This window comes from Urocampus carinirostris, chromosome 10, assembly GCF_059441175.1.
Source record: "Urocampus carinirostris isolate Australia breed hairy pipefish chromosome 10, RoL_Ucar_1.0, whole genome shotgun sequence".
Lineage (NCBI taxonomy): Eukaryota > Metazoa > Chordata > Actinopteri > Syngnathiformes > Syngnathidae > Urocampus > Urocampus carinirostris.
The window spans coordinates 25,212,676-25,233,441 of NC_142358.1; the positions used below are offsets into that span (position 1 = coordinate 25,212,676).

The 20,766-nt window shown below is 38.9% G+C and overlaps 1 protein-coding gene across 2 annotated transcripts; it reads left to right on the forward strand.

Annotated features, from left to right (window-relative positions):
• The first annotated feature begins 2 nt into the window (after window positions 1-2).
• Window positions 3-20,405, forward strand: pxylp1 (2-phosphoxylose phosphatase 1). 2 transcript variants are annotated; one of them, XM_088346378.1, is made up of 7 exons: window positions 19-118; window positions 5,031-5,136; window positions 7,843-7,989; window positions 12,121-12,309; window positions 13,224-13,350; window positions 17,227-17,366; window positions 17,880-20,405. In XM_088346378.1, the coding sequence occupies exons 3-7, from the start codon at window positions 7,908-7,910 to the stop codon at window positions 18,905-18,907; spliced, it is 1,566 nt and encodes a 521-aa protein (XP_088202504.1). In that variant the 5' UTR covers window positions 19-118; window positions 5,031-5,136; window positions 7,843-7,907; the 3' UTR covers window positions 18,908-20,405. The 2 variants fall into 2 exon arrangements, with proteins under 2 accessions (XP_088202503.1, XP_088202504.1); XM_088346377.1 differs by lacking the exon at window positions 5,031-5,136 and having other exon boundaries at window positions 3-118.
• Window positions 20,406-20,766: the final 361 nt, after the last annotated feature.

Consider the following 20,766-nt stretch of genomic DNA (forward strand, 5'->3'; position numbering starts at 1 on the left):
AAGTGGCTCAATGTCAACGGTAACTTGACACTTGACACTGATCGTCGTCGTCAAAGAAACACAGACAGTGTACAGTAGTACTATCGTTCCGTGAGAGTAAGTCGTCCAGTTTCTGCAGGTGAGGTGCTAATCTATTCATTTGAACCTTTTTGTTGTAATATTTTGAAATGCTTAATAGCTGCAATGAGATATGTTAGGTGGCATGGTGAAGGATTTCTCTATCGCAATGTATCTAGTTGTTGACGTAAATACGAACACGCCGGGTTCCACACATTGAAAATGTAAGAGATGCTGCACATTTTCTTGGACATCGGGGTAAAAAATAAGCAATATTTGTGTTTTCTAGCATTTAAAACTAAAATATATTTCGCAAGCTAGCATTTCGCTTGTTAACAAGCTAACAGTAAGTGGTAACTCCAGACACGTCAGCGATGGTTCACTGAGCTTGGCATACTCACCGTTGGACGCTGCTAGTCTTGAACAAAACTGTCTATCACATATCTTTCATTTTGAATTAAAAAAATACATATCAAATACAATATAAGATCAATATTTAATTGCTCTAGTGGCCAGCGTGTCACCAGTGTGAGGAATCAATGAAAACCCGATATTGTAACATGTCTCATCAACATGACTGTGTTGAACAAAAAAATTATACTCTTTATTTTTTTATGTGTGTTACATACAGGGCTACGTGCTTATTCATTTTGTATCGGAACAAGAATTTAAACACCCAGCGCCATCGATTTTCTCCGAATTGTAATCGTGTATGCACTATGCAGTGTGACATCCATCCATCCATTATCGGCACCGCTTATCCCTAGTAGGGTCGCAGGGGTGCTGGAGCCCATCCAAGCTATCGTCCTGCAGTGTCTAGTCATCTATTAATATAATAAGAATTCTTTTTATTGCCATTGATAGCAACGTTTACAACAAGACTAGGTACGACACTCTAGGACAGGGGTGGCGAACAAGTTTGACACAAAGAGCCGATATTTTTAACTGCATAACTGTGGACCTGTACGGTTTTGCCGTACAATGTACGTTTTTGGCTGTCAGTTATGTGTCCGGAGCAGCGTAAAAACAACAAATCTGCCAAATTAATTTCAAAATATGATTTCTTTATTTGTTATTAACTCTGATGGATTCAAGTGCATTTTATTCTATCGACCTTGGTCATATCCCTCAAGAGAGTTGACCGACAGCAAGACACACACACTCAACAACAAAGAAAATAAAAGGGAAATAAATAGCAAAAAAAAAAAAACTACAAAATTTTTTGGACCACGGCCAACCCAATTGCCCAAACACCCAAACAAGTCAGGCACCTCGGCACCCAAGTTTTAAGAGGGGAAAAAAACTAAACATAAAACGAGGCAAAGAGCCACAGTATATAGAAAATATGATGAGGCAAAGACCCGCATTCTTATTGGCCAAGAGCCGCATGTTCGCCACCCCTGCTCTAGGATAATCACGAAAAAAAAAAAGACTTAAACTAGAAAAAATAGATAAACAAATGTCAGGATGAATAAACATTTAAAACAACTTCAAGGTAGTGCTTGGAGACTGGCCCAAGTTGTAATAAGTACAATGTAAAGACTAATAGTTTACTATAAACACAAGAGTCTGCAATATTTTCACATGTTTAATTCTCTTACCGTTGACGACAATGTTCCATGAAAGCCAAAATTTTAATCATAATAAAAATAAAAGACTTGATAGAGAAAAGCATGATAAAAATAATGCCAGGATAAATAGACAAAAACATTTACAGTGTATTGCTTGGAGACTGGCTCAAGTTGTAAGTGTATGAGAACAATAGTGTAATGAAAAAGTTTTGCAATGACATATCGAGGCAATTCCAAAATAAGTTGGGACATGAGATATGAAAACCCATTTTTCTATATAATCTCAAGAAATATATTTTTTCACAGTTGTGTGCACTTATTTAGGGTGGTGATGGTCCTGAGGGAGAAACTGTCTCTGAGCCTGTTAGTCCTTGTTTTAAGGGACATTTAGCACCTAGCAGAGGAAAGCAGAACCGAGAGGTAGTGGGCGAGGGTTGGTGAATTAGAATTGTCTTTATTGTCATTGACAACAACGCACAGACAGATTTTTGCAACAAGATTATACATAGCACTCAAAGAAAGAGAGAGATAATTAGGAAGACAGAGTTAGAGAGAGAGGGCGAACGTAAGCAAGACAGAAAAAGGGAGAAAGATTGAGAGAAATAGAGCAAAATGAGAGCAATAGATACAGAAAAATAGAGAAAGAGAAATAAAAAAGAGAAAGAGACAGAAATCAGAGAAAGGAATAATGAGGGAAAGGAAGTGAGAAAGACAGAGAAATTTAAAGTATGAAAGAATAGAACAAGACAGTGAGAGAAAGAGGGAGAAAAAACCGTGAGCATGAAAAAGAGAAGTAAAGGGAGTGATGATAAAAAAGAGCAAGAGATAAATAAAAAAGGGAAAAATGAGAGATAGAGAGGATGAAAAAGAAAGAGGGAAAGAGAAATTAGAGTTAGAAAGGGAAAGACAACGAATATGAAAGAGAACAAGAATTAAAGAAAAGAGAGAGAGAGAGAGATACACTACTACAGTTGTTTTGGAAGCGGTGCCTGGCTCGGGTGACATAAAGTAGACATATTTAAAACTGCAGTTCGTTTTCCTCTTGCGCCTCTCTCAGTGGTGTCTTACAACCCGGATAAAAACCCTAGGCGGTCAGGCCCACGGGCCGCCTGTTTGACACCTGTGAAATAGTACAAGGAAAAGCATTGCAATAACATTTAGCACATCCCCCCGTGAAAAAAAATGCAGGTTCACAAGCCAGAGCTACTAATATTACCAGGACTCCTGTTATTATTATTATTATTTTTTTTTTTCAAATTTATTTTTTACTTTGGAATGGAAGCTAGAGCTCTTGTTGGTGATAGAAAGGAGTGGAGAGGTGTTGTGAAAGGATAGTGGGATTGTGGACGCGTTATTAAGGATGATGCGGCACGGGTAAACCAGTGAAAGCTGTCGGGCCCTGCTGTTGAACAAAAGAGTGTGTTGTGTCACCCTGACCCGAGTGACATGGCCGCTTTCTGGTGTCCCATTTCATCTGGAGGGATGAAAGCATGACCAACTTGGGTGCCGAGGTGCCTAACTTGTTTGGGTGTTTGGGCATGGTCCAAAAATTTGTGTGTGTTTTTTGCTATTTATTTCCCTTTTATTTTCTTTGTTATTGTATGTGTGTGTCTTGCTGTCGGTCACCCCTCTTGAGGGATATGACCAAGGTAGATAGATAGATAGATAGATAGATTTTTTACTTTCTGTAATGCATTCATACGCCTCATCATTTTGGTCATGTTTATTCCAAATCCTTTTACAGTAATTTTATGTGAATGTTGTTTAATTCTTGTTGAGGTCATGAAGTTTTTTTTCTCCTCCCGAATATTTTTTGTCAGTTCAAGCCTAGTGGTGATCTGTTACCTTATTCACGAAGGTGGGCATTTGGGTCAAGGTAAAATAACTTTGTCCTAGACCACCTTGGCACGCTGGAAGGAGTTGTACTGCATCATCCAGTGCCATGTATGTCTGCAAAAAAAGGGGCTTGGTTGGAAGCCATCATCATTTGATGGCACTTTTTCAGACTTGTGCTATGTTTAGACTTACTAATAGTAGGGTATTTCTTGCGGCGAGCTACATTTACTGCAGTGTTTTTTCCTTCCTCTGTGAGCATCATTTTCAACTTTCTATTTTCACTGTGACAACAATTATTTTTGGATACAGAATGCATGTGTGGCTTTTAAGGTTAGAGGTCAATGGAAAATAACTTCCTTAATCTAGAGGAATCTTCAAGTGTAAATAAAGAAACGTTAAAACAAATAAGCTATCCATCCTATGAAATAAAGTGTTTTTCAACACTAGCCAAGCATGCAGTTGCTTATATGAAAGCAGGCTTGATTAACACTGAAGGCATTATAACACGTAGATGGAGATACGTCTAGGTCTAGACACCATGGTACTAATGTTGGGATTCAAAGATGAAATCCAAATGTAACTTCACAAAAAAGGCTTTCATCATGGGTTTTTGGCCATGTATGTTAATATTTGATTATTGTCATCATTGTGTTTTTCAACACTGGTCCAGCATGCAGTCGCTTATTTGAATAGAGGCTCGATTAACACTGGAGACCCTATGTCACGTAGCTGGAGATACCTCTGGCTCTAGATACCATGGTATTAATGTTGGGATTCAAAGCTGAAATCCAAATGTAGCTTCACAAAAAAAGGCTTTCATCATGGGTTTTGGCCATGTATGCTAATATTTGATTATTGTCATCATTGTCTTTAATCATGTTTTTTTGGCCATGTACGCTAATGTTTAATCATTTTCACCCTCAAGGTGATTGTTTGTGAGGAATCCAGTTATGTTAAATGTGCATATCCTTCACAACCTCATAGTTTCAACAGCTACTATTGATAACCAACTAAAGGTGTTTTTCAAGAAAAATGGCTTGAGATTAAGTAAATGGTAAATGGTCTGCATTTATATAGCGCTTTTCAAGTCGATGAAGACCTCCCAAAGCGCTTTACAATGTGCTTCACACGTACCCATTCACACACACACTTACACACCAATAGCAGCCATGCAAGGCGCCGATCTGCTTATTTGGGGGCATTAGGGATTCAGTGTCTTACCCAAGTCTGTCACGTGTTCTGAGTAACATCATCCCTTACTTTGCATCCGTGTTGTTGAATGATACGAGGACAGGCCAGGTGTTCCAGTTTGGTTTTATTTTGTGACGGGTTATCTGCTGTGAGTTGTGCAGTTCTTTTGTTTAAAATAAAATAATAACACCTGCGGGTTTGTGAGTCTGTGATTATATAATTGACCCTTGGCACGTCAGTTGCATTTTCTGGCAGTTGAGTTGAAACAAATAACAATAACCACAACAGAAGAGTATAACCACCACTTTTTAATCATGCTGGTTTATTGCTGTTTCTAAAACTGGTTTGGAATTTTATTCCTTTTGATGAAAACAGAAGATGACAATGATTATCTGCAGTCAAACGGAGGGACTGGTGTGCTGAAGCACAACACTTTCAGCCCTCAAGTATTCACGGATTTGCAGCGAACATTTTTTAGAAGGTATGTATTATGTATTTTCGAGCAATTCAATGTTAAGTAGGTACAACTCAGGTCAAAGATACTCAATACAAGTTTGCTAGAGCTAACTAGCTTCGTTGCTGCCTTACCTTTGCCATGTCTTACTGCGTTAATAAGCTGCTTTTTTTTTAGGGATTCAAAACAGTAATCTTCCGAATATCAAATGTATTAAAAAGTGTTATTTGCTCTACCATAAAGCTCATTACGCCAAAATGAACTGCTAAATTATCAACGGATAAAATGGGAGAAGAATGTTCAGAAGACAAAACGTAATTTCGCCTAAATAAATATTTTCAACGTGCTCAAAAGTGATTTATATACAAGGTGAAAATGCCCTGTGCTTTACTGTTCTATTACATTCCACAAAAACCTTGGATACAAATTCATTTTAGTAACGTTTGCACGTTTGAAATGTCCCCCTACATTTCACACTTGAGGTGAATTTTTCAGCAAAACCAAGCACATCAATGCATACCAGCTACAGAGAACTGGTCCATCCAGACTTTTTTAAGCTTTTGGATCAGCACCGGTGTATGTGGATACTCCATTTACGATATAGTGGTACAGATCCTCTGGAGTGAAGTCAGGTAGACTAGACGATTTGTTTAGATCTGTGAATATTTCAGGGGGAAGCAAGCATTGCTAATGCTATCCCCAGTTTCTCTAAATGGTGCCCATTGTGCTCTCCAACAAGTTGAGCCACCTCATTCTGACAACTGCACAGTATTCGTTTGACTCGTCATTGCCAACGGTGTTAAATAGTATCGCTGTTTACTGGCCTCGTCCAAGGTTTACTACCGTCCGTCATTGTGTCGTCACATGGTTGGGTCACGTGTGTAAACGTGAAGTGGGCAAGCAAGATGTGGGTTTTTTATGAATGTATAATCTAGGTGCTGAGAGATGTGAGGAAGAGAGAAATGAACTCTGGAATGAATAAGGGATAAGACAGAAGGAGTACTTCGGGAGAAACAGTGTGGGTTTAGAAGAGGAAGGGGATGTACGGATCCGATTTTTGCAGTAAGGCATTTGTGTGAAAAGTATATAGCGAATGGATGACCGGTGTATTGGACATTTATTGACTTAGAGAAATGATATGACAGGATAAACCAGGAAGCATTGTGGCAAGTGTTGAGGATATATGTGGTGGGTGGCAGGTTTACTATATGCTGTGCAAAGCTTGTATGAGGATAGTAGAGGTTTTGTGAGAGTGGACAGTGGAGTGAGCGAGTGGTTTCCGGTAAAAATGGGGTTGAGGCAAGGGTGTTTCATGTTTTTTGCTGTTCAATTTGTATATGGATGTAGTGGTACCTGAGGGTCATGTAAGAGTGGGGAGAGCTGGTATAGTGTGTGAGGGTGTGTTGGATGCAAGTTAGCTGTTGTTTGCAGATGACACTGCTTTGGTGGATGACACTGCAGCAGGACGGAGTGCTTTGGTAGTGGAGTGTGTAAGAGAAGGAAGCTTAAGGTGAATGCAGACAAAAGTAAGGTAACAAGCTGTTTAAGAGGTGGTGAGTTAGGTGGATTAAATATTTTGTTGAATGGTGTAAAGATGCAGGAGGTGGGTGTTTTTTTTAAGTATTTGAGTTCGTATGTAGCAGCAGGCATTCGTTTGGAAGAGGATGTGAAAAAGAAGGTTGGTGAAGGGTGCAGGCAATGGGTGTGCTGAATGGATTGTTCAATTGTAGAGATCTACAAATGCATGCAAGGCAAGGATTGTTTGAAGGTGTGGTGGTACCAACAGTAATGTATGGCTCAGAGCAATGCAGTTTTAGATTAAATGAGCGTAATAGGTTAAATGTCTATGAAATTAGATGTTTGCGTAGTATGTGTGTTGTGACATGACTTGATAAGTTGAGCAACGAGGAAGTTAGGAGAAGAACTGGTGTGGTGAGATAGTTTACTGAGAGAGTTGATGAATATCATTTGAGATGGTTTGGACATTTGGAAAGAACAGATGAAGGCCGTTTGGCTAAAAGAGTATGTAGTGCATAAGTGGTTGGAAATAGAATGAGAGGAAAATCTAAATATGGTTGTATGGATGGGGTGAAACATGCCTTGGATGTGAGATCAGTTAGTTCAATAGATGCAATAGTGTGTGCAAGGGATATAAGTGAATCGTGAAGGATTGTTAAGAATGACTGCTATCAACACATATGATGTGGAGGGGGTAAACCAGTGTATGCTGTTCGGGCCTTTCTTCTGATGAAGGGTTGCATGGCACAGCAACTTGTTGAGCTATGGGTTTAATGTTCAGTGTCAAGATGGGAAGAGCAAAGGGAAATGAATGTTGGTGAATTTGAGCCACCTCCCACTAGCCGGGGTATGGCTTTGGTATATTGATAGCTGGATAGATGAAGCGAAAAGATGATGTATGAGTTGTTGGCTTTCGTGACATGTTATATGTGAGTGATATTGGCTTTTTTGAGTTATAAAATGCATTGAATTGCTGTTGGTGCACAACAATGAGTTCAAGGCAGCTTAAACGGATGAAGTTGTTGGGGAATTGTAGTCGTGTCACAATTACTATTGTTGAGTTTGGTTCACTTGTGCACGTCTTTTTTTTTCCGTGACCTCAACATTTTTCTTTTGAATTCCTGATGTTTGGTAAAGACTTCTGCCTCTGTCTTAAAGCCATTGCTACAGATCTATTCCAAACTGTTAAGAATTAACTGAAATCTATGATTTAAGACTGCAGGTACTGGCTGAAGGCTGCATGGCTGACGGACAGGGACGTGGACCAATCACGTGACATCATGTCGGCTCGTAAATTCTTCCTCCTCCTGCTGGTGCTGACCGGGGCAGCTCTGGCCATCATCAGTTTCAGCGTCCAGTACTGTAAGTACCCTTTTATAATATCATAATATTTCATAACATTTAAATGTTATGACTGTACTTTGCCAACATTTCAATTAGAACCAACACAATTTTGGACTCTTCTCGTCCTTAGCCCGCTTTTTTTTTTCAATTTAAATTTCAGTATCTACTAAACAACAGCTAGATAATAACTGCATCTGATCTCCTTAATCAATGACTTAAAAGTGATTAAACACAGACCAAACTATTGTGTAACCAGACACAATTCTTTGTCGGCTTAATGTCTTAAAACATTATTGATTAGATTTGCCATCCATCATCCATCCCTTACCGTATACTAAGTTGCTAATTTATTACAATTGGCTAGTATTTTGCATGTCAATACACCCCCCTTGTCTTCTAATCATAAAAATGTATGTGATTCTTAATTAAAAAGTCACATACTTTTTTTCAAGTTCTCTTTTGATATTCTAAAAATGTACCGTGAGAGTATTTCTGGTTTCTCTTCAATAGAGAAATGCAGTGGCCTCATCACATCTACTGTGGAATGCCCCCTTTTGTACTATAATTGGTTTTCAACATTTAGCTATTGTTCAGCATGTTGTTTACAATAGATACTCTACTTACCAGGAGGCATTGTTTTCTAAATGAATGCAGGGAAACTCCTTTCACATAAATAGAGATTGTCACCATGCTCTAATAGACAAGCACTATAACAGGGGTGGCGAACACGTGGCTCTAGAGCTGCATGCGGTTCTTGGCCAATAAAAATGCCGCTCTTTGCCTCATCATATTTTCTATATACTGTGGCTCTTTGCCTCGTTTCATGTTTAGTTTTTTTTGTGTGTATAAAGGGTGGACACTTCCTTGAAATCAACACAAGAACAATACTTGTTGTATTGTAAGGAGAGAAGTGTGTTTTGGGAAATAATGTGTTTAATTGTGGTGTGTTTGTGTGTGTCTGTCTCTCATGGCAGTTCATTGCGTGGTGTGGCTCTTTGACTCTCACAGTTGAAAATTTTGGCTCTTTGTGTCAAACTTGTTCGCCACCCCTGCACTATAATATCGATGAGATTGAATCTTTACAGGGGAGCGGTAATTAGATAAAGCCACACAAACTTCAAAACTCTCATCTCATGCCCTTTATTCATGGGGAGTAATTTAGGTGAGGCCGAAGGGGTTTTGGTAAGCTGTTTGTTCCAGTACTAAGCACACATATAAATGAACACTTATATTATTCTCTTTTTTCATATGAAAGGGCCACAAGCAATTGCTTTCAAAATGTGAGAATGTAAAAATAGTTTTGTGGATATTTCTACTTTATGCCTGTCAAGGTAGGACGTCCTCACATCTTCTGTATTGTGTACGGGTTATTGTTACTTTCTGTCTTTAATTATCTTGGCCTCTTTAATTTTAACCAACTCGGATGACTTAATGATAGTAGCACTTGCAGTGATTATTTCAGTTTGGGACAAAACTTCAGTGTGTTGCTTTCCAAAAGAGTCCAAAACAGTCCACATTCTCCAAACAGTTCAAGAACCGTATTCAATTTACTTTGAGTACGTCTTGAATTGGGCTTTTAGGCAAATTTACTGGAACGTTGAGTGGTTAATCAAGAAATGTCTCAGGCAGCCAATACTTGAGACAATTGGCCACTCAACGTAAGAGATTAATAAATAGAAAAATAAAATAAATTAAAAAAACAACAAAAGCCAATGCTTCCCAACCATCTGCACCGCTCTCACGACTGCGCGAGATGGGGACAGAGGGCAGCCAGTTTTCACGCCAATCAGCCAGCACCCTTTGACTTGAGATGACCGATGCAGATTCATATCATAGCATCTTTCATACTGTACTGTGACTGGACAAATGATCTGCATCCTCTCTGCATCTTGCTAAGTTTCTGTCCCATTTCTTCATCATGTGAGGCTTTTGTTCTCTCTCTCTTTCTCTCTATTGCTCTCGCTGTCGTTCTTGCTCAGCTTTATTTTTTTTTGGGCATGGCTTTGATCAGTGCATCAAACAACAGAAACTATGGTAGAGGTATGATCGGCCCTAAAAAAAATCCAACCCAACCCAACCTGGCTCGCAGGTATTGAAGCCCGAACCCAAATTTTCATATTTTATTTGTGTTGACTTGGGAGAAGAATAAGGGGTTCTCCTCCAAGAGTGCAGACGGTGCCTTCTGGAAAAGGGGGACGGAATACATTGCGCAAAGAAACAAAGAACAATGACTGGTGGAAAAAAAGTCAACAAGAGAGAAGTCCAGCCTGGCTAAAACCCGAAAGTAAAGATTGACATTTTAGGCCAGACCTGAATTTTGGGGCGGGCTCTGGCTTCAGATGTTAAATCTAACCCATTGTATTTCAGGCAATCTATTTTCTGAACCACTTCATTTTAAATCCATAGGCAACTGTTTCCTATCAGGAGTGCAAATAGCCAAAATCCGTTAGGACTGTGACAGCATAAAGAAATCCATTGATACACTGTCTTGATGGGCTTCATTGAGTACTTAACAGGTGAATCTAATTCGCCATAGCACATTTACAAACAATCTGACGCTTCCGTTAGTCAAAGCTGCATGTTTTTTACATGATACATAACTTCTTCTCAGGTTATGCCACGTTTATGTGGGGTCATCATAGATAGGCATTCCCCTACGATAGATGTGACAATTTGTTTGAAATCTCGAAATGTAATTGTTTTGTGGGATAGAGCGGGGTTTTGTTGTGTGAGTTTAGCCATTCATCATGTTGGTTAGGATTTGACAAAAGCCCTTATGTGTGCCTGGACTGAGCTGTTTGCAAAAGTTTGTTTAGTTTTTGCAGGCGCCTGTCAATTGGTAGGCGGGGTGTCAGTGTATGGGGCACAGAATGTAGAGCAAAACTGGCTAAGGTTCTGAATAGACTACAGTGTCTGTAACTGGTCCCTGTGGCTTAACAGTCGACAAAATGGTCTCCGCTGTTGCAGTACGCTTTCTCCTCTCGCTCGTCATGGGTAGGTTAGAAGAAAGCATGTAAATAATTCAGAACTATCCTTAAGAGTTATCCTCTTCCAAGTCTATTTCTGATATGATTTTCTTTGGAATGCACTTGCTTGAAATTATTCATAGAGCCATTTGTGATTGTTGTCATGTGTATAGTATACAACACGTTTGTTTTCTCTTCTTAATGTCAAACGTTTATATGAAGGCTTTATTACGATATTGCTATGTAGAGTTATTCAGATAAACATGATATAAAATGTGTGTTGTGAAATCTAATGCTTTATTATATATATCATACAGATTGTTTAACTTTTGGTGAAATGTCTATTCATCAAAGCCTGAAAACATGACAATGATTTACACTAGACTTAACAGAATGATTGCATGGAATCCATCGCTTATTAGTCCATTATCACTACTGAGAAAGTAATGTAGTTTATTTTCCTTTACAAGGGATTTATCTTTGTTGTAATTTAATTTACAGCCGAAATCCAACATAGCATCCATTTTTATACTTGTATACACGACTGTTTTTTGGTACGTGCTGAGACAACACAATGAGGAAATTCTTATCTTTCTTTTAGTCTACCTCTTAAAGTCTAAAAAAAAATCACACCTTTACTTGATCAGTGGTAGAAGAGGGGACATTTTTAAAGACACAATGTTATGCAGCCATGCAGTCAAGTCAAGTCATGTTTTTTTGTGTAGCCCTTAATCACAAGGAGTCTGAAAGGGCTGCAGAGACCACAGACTATTACAAACTACAGCCTATTACACCATCCTCTGATCTAAAACCTACATGAGGGCAAGGAAAAACTCAGAAACCTCAGCATGAGGAAAATGAAGAAACCTTGAGAAGAAACCTCACATGAGGTAATCCCCCTTCCAGAGTGACCATTCTTTGTATCCTTTTGGATTATCTCACGGGGATCCCAAATGATTAGTGTGCAGGCAACGCACCAAGGAGCAGTTCAAGGTTTCGATTTGTTCAAATGTTGACATGGAAATTAATCTACGATCCCTTCCATAATACATGGATTTCATTTTACTAAAAAAAAAAAAAAAGTTGATGTTTTACATTTTCACCTGATTGTATAGAATACTGTCAGTTGTATTTTTTTATAATTCATTTTTCTTTCTTTTTTTCTTTCTTTTTTTTTTTGCAGTCAATCTAATCCCTGCAACCCCTCTTGTGGAGGAGAGAGCTCGCCAAAATACAGGTGGAGCTCCTCAGAACACTCAGGCCAAGACCAGGAAACGGGTGATCACAATGGACGAAAGTCAGACACCAGACTCCATCCCTGAAGGATATGCTTATTGCAACACCCCCAGACATACTGAACAAGCCTGGGAAGGTACTACAATGACATGGCATGGCAACCAATGAAGAGTCATTTAAACCAGTGGTCGGCAACCACCGGGACGTGGGTCGTATGGTACCAGACTGCACAGAAAGAAAAATAAATGCCTTATTTTTTGCTCATACTGAATTTATTCGTGTAAACATGCATGTTTTTTTCACTAAAATTTAACTCAAAGTTTGGATGCGCATCATATCATGATTTAAGGTAGTATATCACTGCAATTGAGCAATGATTGTTTAGCAGTGCATTCAACTGGAATCTAACCCGGATTGCAGCAGTGAGAGTAGTGACATTGCTGAAACCTAACCCCTAGGCTACTAGGTTTGTTGATTACAAATGAAAAGGCATGAGATTTATCTCATCATCATCGTACTTTTACTTGGTGCCATGCTGTACAACGTTGTTACGGATCATTATGGGAAAAGGTGTAGCCAAAACAGTGTCGTACAATGTGGTACCGTGACTATAAATAGAGTGATGATGATGAGACACAATCTAATTACTTTTCCTATGTTATCTAGATCCCTTGTGGCCTAGTGATTACACAGTGGATGTGGGCGTATTCCTATTTATATGGTTGGTATTGTGACTATTCCTAATGTTATTATCGGGCCATGACATTATAGACAGACCGCTCCGCAGTACAGGAAAAGTTGCAGACCACTGATTTAAACTATTCACAAGTTATGCCTTTTTTGAGTTTTAATGGCAAAATACATGGCATTTGATCTTGTCCAATGGAGTTATTTTGTAATTGGCCATTAAGTACATCTACTGCTACATAAACTACACAAATATTGGATTTTATATTGTTGTTAAATGAAACACGTTTGTTGAACTACTACTTAAACACTTTTCCTAAATTGTTAAAGATAACTGTAATGTTGATAATTGTGCCCTATTAGGTCACATTCCAGCAGACTACACACTGCTGTCCGTCCAGGTTATGATTCGCCATGGGGATCGTTACCCTCTCTACTCCATACCTAATACCAAACGGCCGGCCATCAACTGCACTTTGTCCATTGCCAGGTACTCACTTAGCCTTGTCTCTTATTGATTGATACTTCCGGAAGATTTACAGTATTCTGTTATGATTTTACATCAAATGTGCTTACACATAGCATTTGCTCATTATTGTATTTGCTAAATCGATATAAGAAGTGTATTTTATTTATTATAACAGTCTTGCATAGTTTGAACCACATTGTTCAGTGTCACTTTTTGTCATTTTTCTAATTGAGTTCACACACGAATCTACACCTACACCATATAATGCCATATAATTTTTGTACAGTTTTTATGGGTTGGGATTGGTGTCTGAGATTGATTGATCTTGCTGGATTTCTTCTGCACATAACCAAGCAGTCCAGTGGGCTTGATTTCACTTAATGTTCTAAGAAGTGACCTTTGAGTTTTGTCTGCTGCCCTATGTGTTTAAGGAATTTATAGCAGCAGTGCTCTTTCCTCCACATAAGTCAATTGTCATTAGACATTGCATATCTTTTTGAAACCTGTTCTTGACTGTTTCCACTTTCTGGTGATACACTGACTTCTAAATGCTGTTCTTACAGTAGTGGAACCTGTTTTAATGGCCGTTCAGTAAATGCTTAAATTACAATGTTGTCATTCTCTGGCATGGGTTTTTGATGAACCTAAAAATGTGTTTGTTTATTGGGCATCGCATTATGAGGCAACCTTCCAACATGGGTGGTTTTATTTTTTGTCCGTTTCCTGCCTTTCAGCTGTATGACTTTTTCCACTTTTTTTACCTACCTGTACACCTAGATTGTAATGTAATAACTTAAGAACCTTGATCAAGAATGAGTGTACCATAAAAGAATGAACGAAAAACCTGCTGCAAGTTAGGTGGGGTAACTTGTCTGAAATCACTGTAGATGTACTCGACATGTGGTTGTCATGTTTTCCAGTGTTCCAACCAGTCTTAACAATGTACCTGAAATATTTTTAATATGGCCTGATTTTGAGAATTTATCACTCAAGCATCGTCTGATCATCAGATTACTACCTGATCTTTTCAAAATGCAGGCCTGTGGTGAACTTTTTTGGGGACTGTATTCAGGTTCAGACGTCCCGTCCCCTGCGAATATACTGTAACACCATTTGCACAGTGTGTATTTTGAGGAGAAAGTGCGATTTCACTTTTCAACCACACATTGCTTTCGAAGTTTGAACTTTAATTTCCTACATAAGGAAGCCGTGAATGTCAATAATGACATGAATTTATTTTTTCAATTAGCATAATGGATTACTGAAATCCTTTTAATCTCAACATTAATAATTACCATTAGCATAATTATCAAACAAACAAACTATGTGGCTGTGAAAGTCATATGCAACAGAATTATTGATAACATTGGATATTTCTTAGAGCAGCCAAGTTCACAAAGCACAGCATGCACTTCTGTTTGGCAGACTGCCTAGCACTGGCTCTCTATCTCAACTTGTATCATAGAAATCAACAGAAATGGCATTGTAACGGCCGGTGCTACCTACATACTTAAGCTTAGGAAACTTGACTTTGTAATTGAACATTTACACCTCTGTTTTTGTATAATATGCGTTATTAAATCTACTATAATTTTGATTAAACAATCCAAATAATTGTCTGCTAGTGTTTTACTGGAATGAGTTACAGCAGTAAGGTTGTGCCTAATCCTTGTGGAGTTGGTACAGAGGTTGTGATTGTGTGCATGTACATTTGAATATTACTTTATTGCATGCTTTTTAAATCACATCAGCTGACATGGATCCTGTGTGTGAGGGTGTGAGCTGGTCCCTAGGTTAAGAATCACATAAACTAATGTAATTGTTGATCCCCACCTACACAATTTAATGCCACGCTATAGTCCATTGTTCTTCCGTGGATGTTATTCAGGTTTGGTCTGTAGCAGTTCACTAAATACAAGCTGAACAAGAAGATCAAGTATGAGATTTTTCTCCGAAGCTCATTGAGTGAATGGCATGAGACAATCTTTCTGTTGCTCTAACATTATTCTATTCCAGGAGTGGCCAACCCAGTCCTCTATAGCCACATGTCCTGCATGTTTTTGGAATTTATCTTCAGTAATACAGGTGATTCTGATAACCTGGATCCTTATCAAGCTCCCACATAGCTTGTTAATAAGCTGAAAACTTGCATCACCTGAGTTGGAGAAGAAAAACCTCCAAAACATGCACGACATGCAGCTCTAAAGTGCTGGATTGGCCACCTCTCTTCTATTCTGCTATTCTTTACCCAAGTCAACAAAGTTGCTTTGTTTGATTTATTGTTACAAAAAGTAACTGGGAGCAACCAGATGACCTATTCTATTCTATTCTATTCTGACTAAGTTGCTATGTGATTGTTTTGCTGTTAAGTACCGGCATGTTAAATAATTTTAACTTCCCAACACATGTTTTCCACCCTTTTGCCTCTAATGCAAATTTGTTAGAGAGCGTGCTCATGCAAAGCATAATGAAAATGAGCTCAATACGGCTGTCGTTAATGTAATACTCGAGTGCATTATTATTCATGGTGTAAAAGTGACACACAAACCTATGGTCACCACGGACATATTTGTGAGCACTGTCCCATATGCCCCCACCTCTGTGTTTTTTAATCTGAGTTGAGCTTCAGCTTTGACGGATTTGTTAAATTGAACCATAATCTCCAGTCTTTTGCCATTTCAGATCAACAATTGCTCTTCTTGCCTGTTTTTCCTAGTCTCCTGTTATTGGTTCTTCCTTATAGTTTGCAAGATTGTGTGTACATACGTTTCTAAAGCAAATAGATTTTTTTGTATGTTACTATAAAATGTTTACGTGACCTAACTGCCAACCCATGTCAGTGGCAGACTCTACCATGATTTTCAGTTCGGGGTGTCTTATAGTGACGCCTAGTGGGGAATTTAAAAGTTGCATGCCTTTAATGGGGAATTTACAGGTACTCGTTTCCGAGGAGATTAAATCAAATCATTTGAAGATAAACCTACATATATTTTTTTCTATATATGATCAGTTAAAACTACAATTTGATTTCCTTAGCAGTCTTATACACTATCAACATTCTTTAAATTTCATTTTCATTGATTTTTCTTGGCATCGTTGAAAACGTACTGTATTTTCCACACTATGTGACACAGGATTATAAAGTGCACACCCAAAAATAGTCTTTTGTCATTTCTTTTCCATATATAAGGTGCACTGGACTATAAGGCACATGTAATTAAAACTACAGTAAGATCTACCGTATTTATAGGCGCTTTTTATACACTTACAATATACATTATATTTTTGCCGTAGTTGATCAGTCTAAAAAGGTGTCCTGAAATATAATAATGAACGCTAAAAAGCATGATAAGGGAAACTACTCTTCGGGTGTATCTGACGATGAATCGGACTTTGCGTTTATTTATATTATCAGGACGAAATTTCTATTGTTTTTTTGTTCCTGGCACTGCGTGTAAAAATAGTATCATAATGAGATAATATTGAATGCCTTGTCGTATGTCATCTGTATCACCGGTGTTTTAGTGGTTGTCAGTGCTCTCACCACGCGACCAGGATACAATTCCCTTTGCTCACTGTGCTTTGCAATTAGTGTCAGTGATATTTTTTGATTGCTCAATCATTAGACAAATACGTAGTATACCGTAAAATGTTGTGTGGTAATACATGTATAAAAGCTGTATGCATTTTCAATCGTATTAATCGTATTTTGTGGTATATGAGGCCTATGAGGCACACCTTTGAATTTCTGGCTAATTTGGGGTTTATAAGTGCGCAACTGCAACAGAAAAAAATGCTTGTTTGACTCTGTGTATAGCAATGAAGTGGGATGTATATATAATTTTTTGCTCAACTGTTGAACAGTGTAATCCAGAAAATGTTCTGTATATTTTATAGGAAACCTTCACACCATCTACTCAAAACCTTTATAAGTCACATGAGCAAGGGAAGGCTTGGGCGATGGGAACCCCCTTTGGCATCTGTCCCTCGCCTGCCCAACCACAATGTTTGTGAGATGGGGGAGCTCACGCAAACTGGTAAGCAACATCTTCATTTTTTTTGCCTCTTGAGACTTTCCACAGCCCTTTTAAGATTGGAAATTGAATTTTAAATCTGTCAAAAGCACCTTAATCAATAAATGAGTAGAGTTATTTGAGGGGAAATAATGATATTCATGTTTGAGAGTTTAATTAATTGCTCTCCTTCTTGATAAGAACCAAAAAAGATCTTGCTTTTCTGCTTCAATTTTATCCAATCCAAATATTCTACTTAAACAACAAATCCCACCGTTTGAGACCCAATAACAGCAGACCACACAAAAGCAGATGTTTATCAATTTTGTTGGTATTTATAGAGGGTACCTTGACACAAAACCTACCTAAAGACACTCACAACTGGTACGACTGTGAAAGTGTTTACAAAAATAGGTTTAGCTGTTTCGGAGCCCATAAGTCACATACGAACACGAACACACAATTTGAGATTTATAAAGTAGTTTGGATTAGATTGAATGACAATAAATGGCCATCTTGAATCTTGCTTCACTTTAGGTGTGGTGCAGCACCTGAGCAACGGGAAGATTCTCCGTCAAGCGTACCAGCCTCACAATCTAGTCCCTTTAAACTGGTCCCCAAAACAAGTCTGGGTGGAGACCACCAGCAAGAGCCGCACACTCCAAAGCGCCGTGGCTTTTCTGTACGGCTTCCTCCCAGAATTCAACTGGAAGAAGCTGTCAGTCCGTCACCAGGGTAGTACATTATTCTGCAGCTCTGCCTGCGATTGCCCAGCCAGAAACCGCTACCTCGAGGAGGACCAGAAAAGGCAATATCAACTACGAGTAGGCAACGCTGAGCTTGAAAGAACGTACGTTGACATGGCACGCGCTTTGGGTGTTCCGACACGCAACCTGCGTGCCGCGAACCCAATAGACTCCCTGCTGTGCCACCTGTGCCACGGGCTTTCTTTCCCGTGCCTGACCAAGGAAGACGGCAGCAAAGGCGAGTGTCTAACCATGGCGCAGTTTTCCGCAATCCGTCAACAGCAACTGGACGACGAAGCGGATCGCAGGAGAGTTGGACTGTACCGTAAATATGCAATCTTGGCAATGTACCCCTACCTCAACAGAACCGCCACCAAAATGGAAAAAGTAGCTAAGGCCGCTGCTGGAAACCGGCCACCAAAAATGGGAGGCGAGGAAGTCTTCACCCTCTCTTCGGCTCACGACGTCACCATGGCCCCGTTGTTGAGCGCCTTGGGACTGGAGGAGGCTCAGTTCCCCCCTTTTGCAGCAAGGCTGGTGTTTGAACTGTGGAAAAGTCCCCCTGGAACTCGGAGACGCCAGGATCAGAAGCCTGTCAATGATCAGGGTCCAAAAATTGGAGACGGAGGATATTTTGTACGGGTTTTGTATAATGGGGAGGACGTTACATATAGCACTGCGTTCTGTCCCTTCAGCGGCCACCATTCCAGTCACCCTCTCTGCCCTTTGAAGAATTTTCTCTCTTTTGTAAGAAGAGACATGTTCAATGTTATTAATGCTACTTCTTACAATGAGGCCTGTTATAGTCAAGCAGGTTAACAAAGTCAACAAAAATGTCATCATGTGTTTTTTTCCCTAATGTTAAATGAGATGTTTATAATATTGTTGTGGTATCACACCGATATACAGTAATTTTAACACTACACAATGCCCCGGATTATTAGGTGCACACCCCGAAAATTAGTCTTTTGAAATATTTATTTTTTCATACATAAGGCGCACCAGACTACAAGGCGTATGGAAGTAAAATTACATTAGGGCTACCATTGCCCAAAAACAAAAAAATGTATTTGTGCATTGATTGATCAGATGCGATACATCAGTGATCCCAATTGCACAACATTGGATGCGATGAGACTTAAACCCGGGTCGCGCTGGGGAGCAGGCCGAATGCAGGCGGGATTTAATCCACTAGACCACAAGGGATTAAACTAGACATGAAAAAGCATTGATTTTTATTTCATTATCACTATTTTGAGTCAAGGTAGCAAATTGTTGATGTTATTATTGGGCTAGGCCACGATAATATTGCCATACATCTGAAATATAGCATCGTATCACCGACTTGTAAAGTTTACGAAAAGCATGAAATTCTGAGCTGAACGAAGAGAAAGGCATTTTGGGAAGTCATGTGGTTGTTTTGAACTGAATTAAGAGAAAGTCATTGTGGGAGGGAATTTGGTCGCATTGAAAGATATAAATAATGGCCACTCGTATTCCAAAAAGTTTGTTGCGTGCTATGCTTAGTTTGAGCTGAGAAAATGTTAAACAAAATATTACACCGATTTTTAATCACTTTGTTTTCTTATTTCACCAACATATCTCGTACCGTGACTAAATAAGTGTGATAATGACATGAGACCTAATATATTTTTATGTACAATCTGTATCCCTAATTATCTAGTGGACAGCATTTGACAACTGCTCTGCGATCGGAGTTCGATTCTCTTTGCATCCATTGATATGACATCGTGAAACACCAACCATGTCCTGAGTGGCCTTGTGTTTAGGATTTAGTGCTCTTACCATTGGTATCCCGTTCGATCCCCGTTACGATCAGTGTTATGCGATTGTGGTCAGCGATCAATAATTGCACAAATATGGTACGGTATTTTCCGATTCGGTCCACGTATAAGGTGCTGATTCAAATTTCTGGCCAATTCGGGGTTTTGAGGTGTGCCTAATAGTCTGTAAAATACGGTCATTCAATGACATTCCTGAGCACAACCTCATCCATCACGACAATTTAACACCCATTTCAAAGTTTTAAACGTTGACTTAAAATCTAACTGACAGTTTGCATTTTTCAATATATGGCTGCAGTCTCCTAGGAGTTGTTGGCGATTTCAGCAATAACAATCTTTTGAATTCTGTCTTTGTAAAATGTGGTACAAGGGAACAGTCATAGCACTGAGACACTTTATTCTTACATTCCATGTGCGAAACTACAGATTGTAATTTTTAACATGTATTCTACGTGCATGTAAAGGGGAAAGTTAACATGGATATTTGCTAAATTAAAACGTCTTAGAATTTATTGTGTGAGTGTCTGTTTCTTATAAAACATCTAATGCACATTGAAAGACAACACATATAATGAGCAATACTAGAGCCCACGCCCCTTCTTCTTACCATCACAGGTGGGAAAACCAAAGCCTGTGGGCAACACCCGACCAGTCAAGACTTTTTATTATGACCCGCTAAACAAAATGTTAAAAATGATCATCTATACGTTATAATATAGTAGAAAAAAACTGTACTACCAACAACCATTTGTTGATTTGGTGGCACTCTCTTCCCCAATTTTATACATGTTTTTAAGATATTTATCAATTTTCCTGCAAAAAAACATTGTCTCTATTTCCGGAGTGCCCGGAGGAAACCCACACAGGCACGGG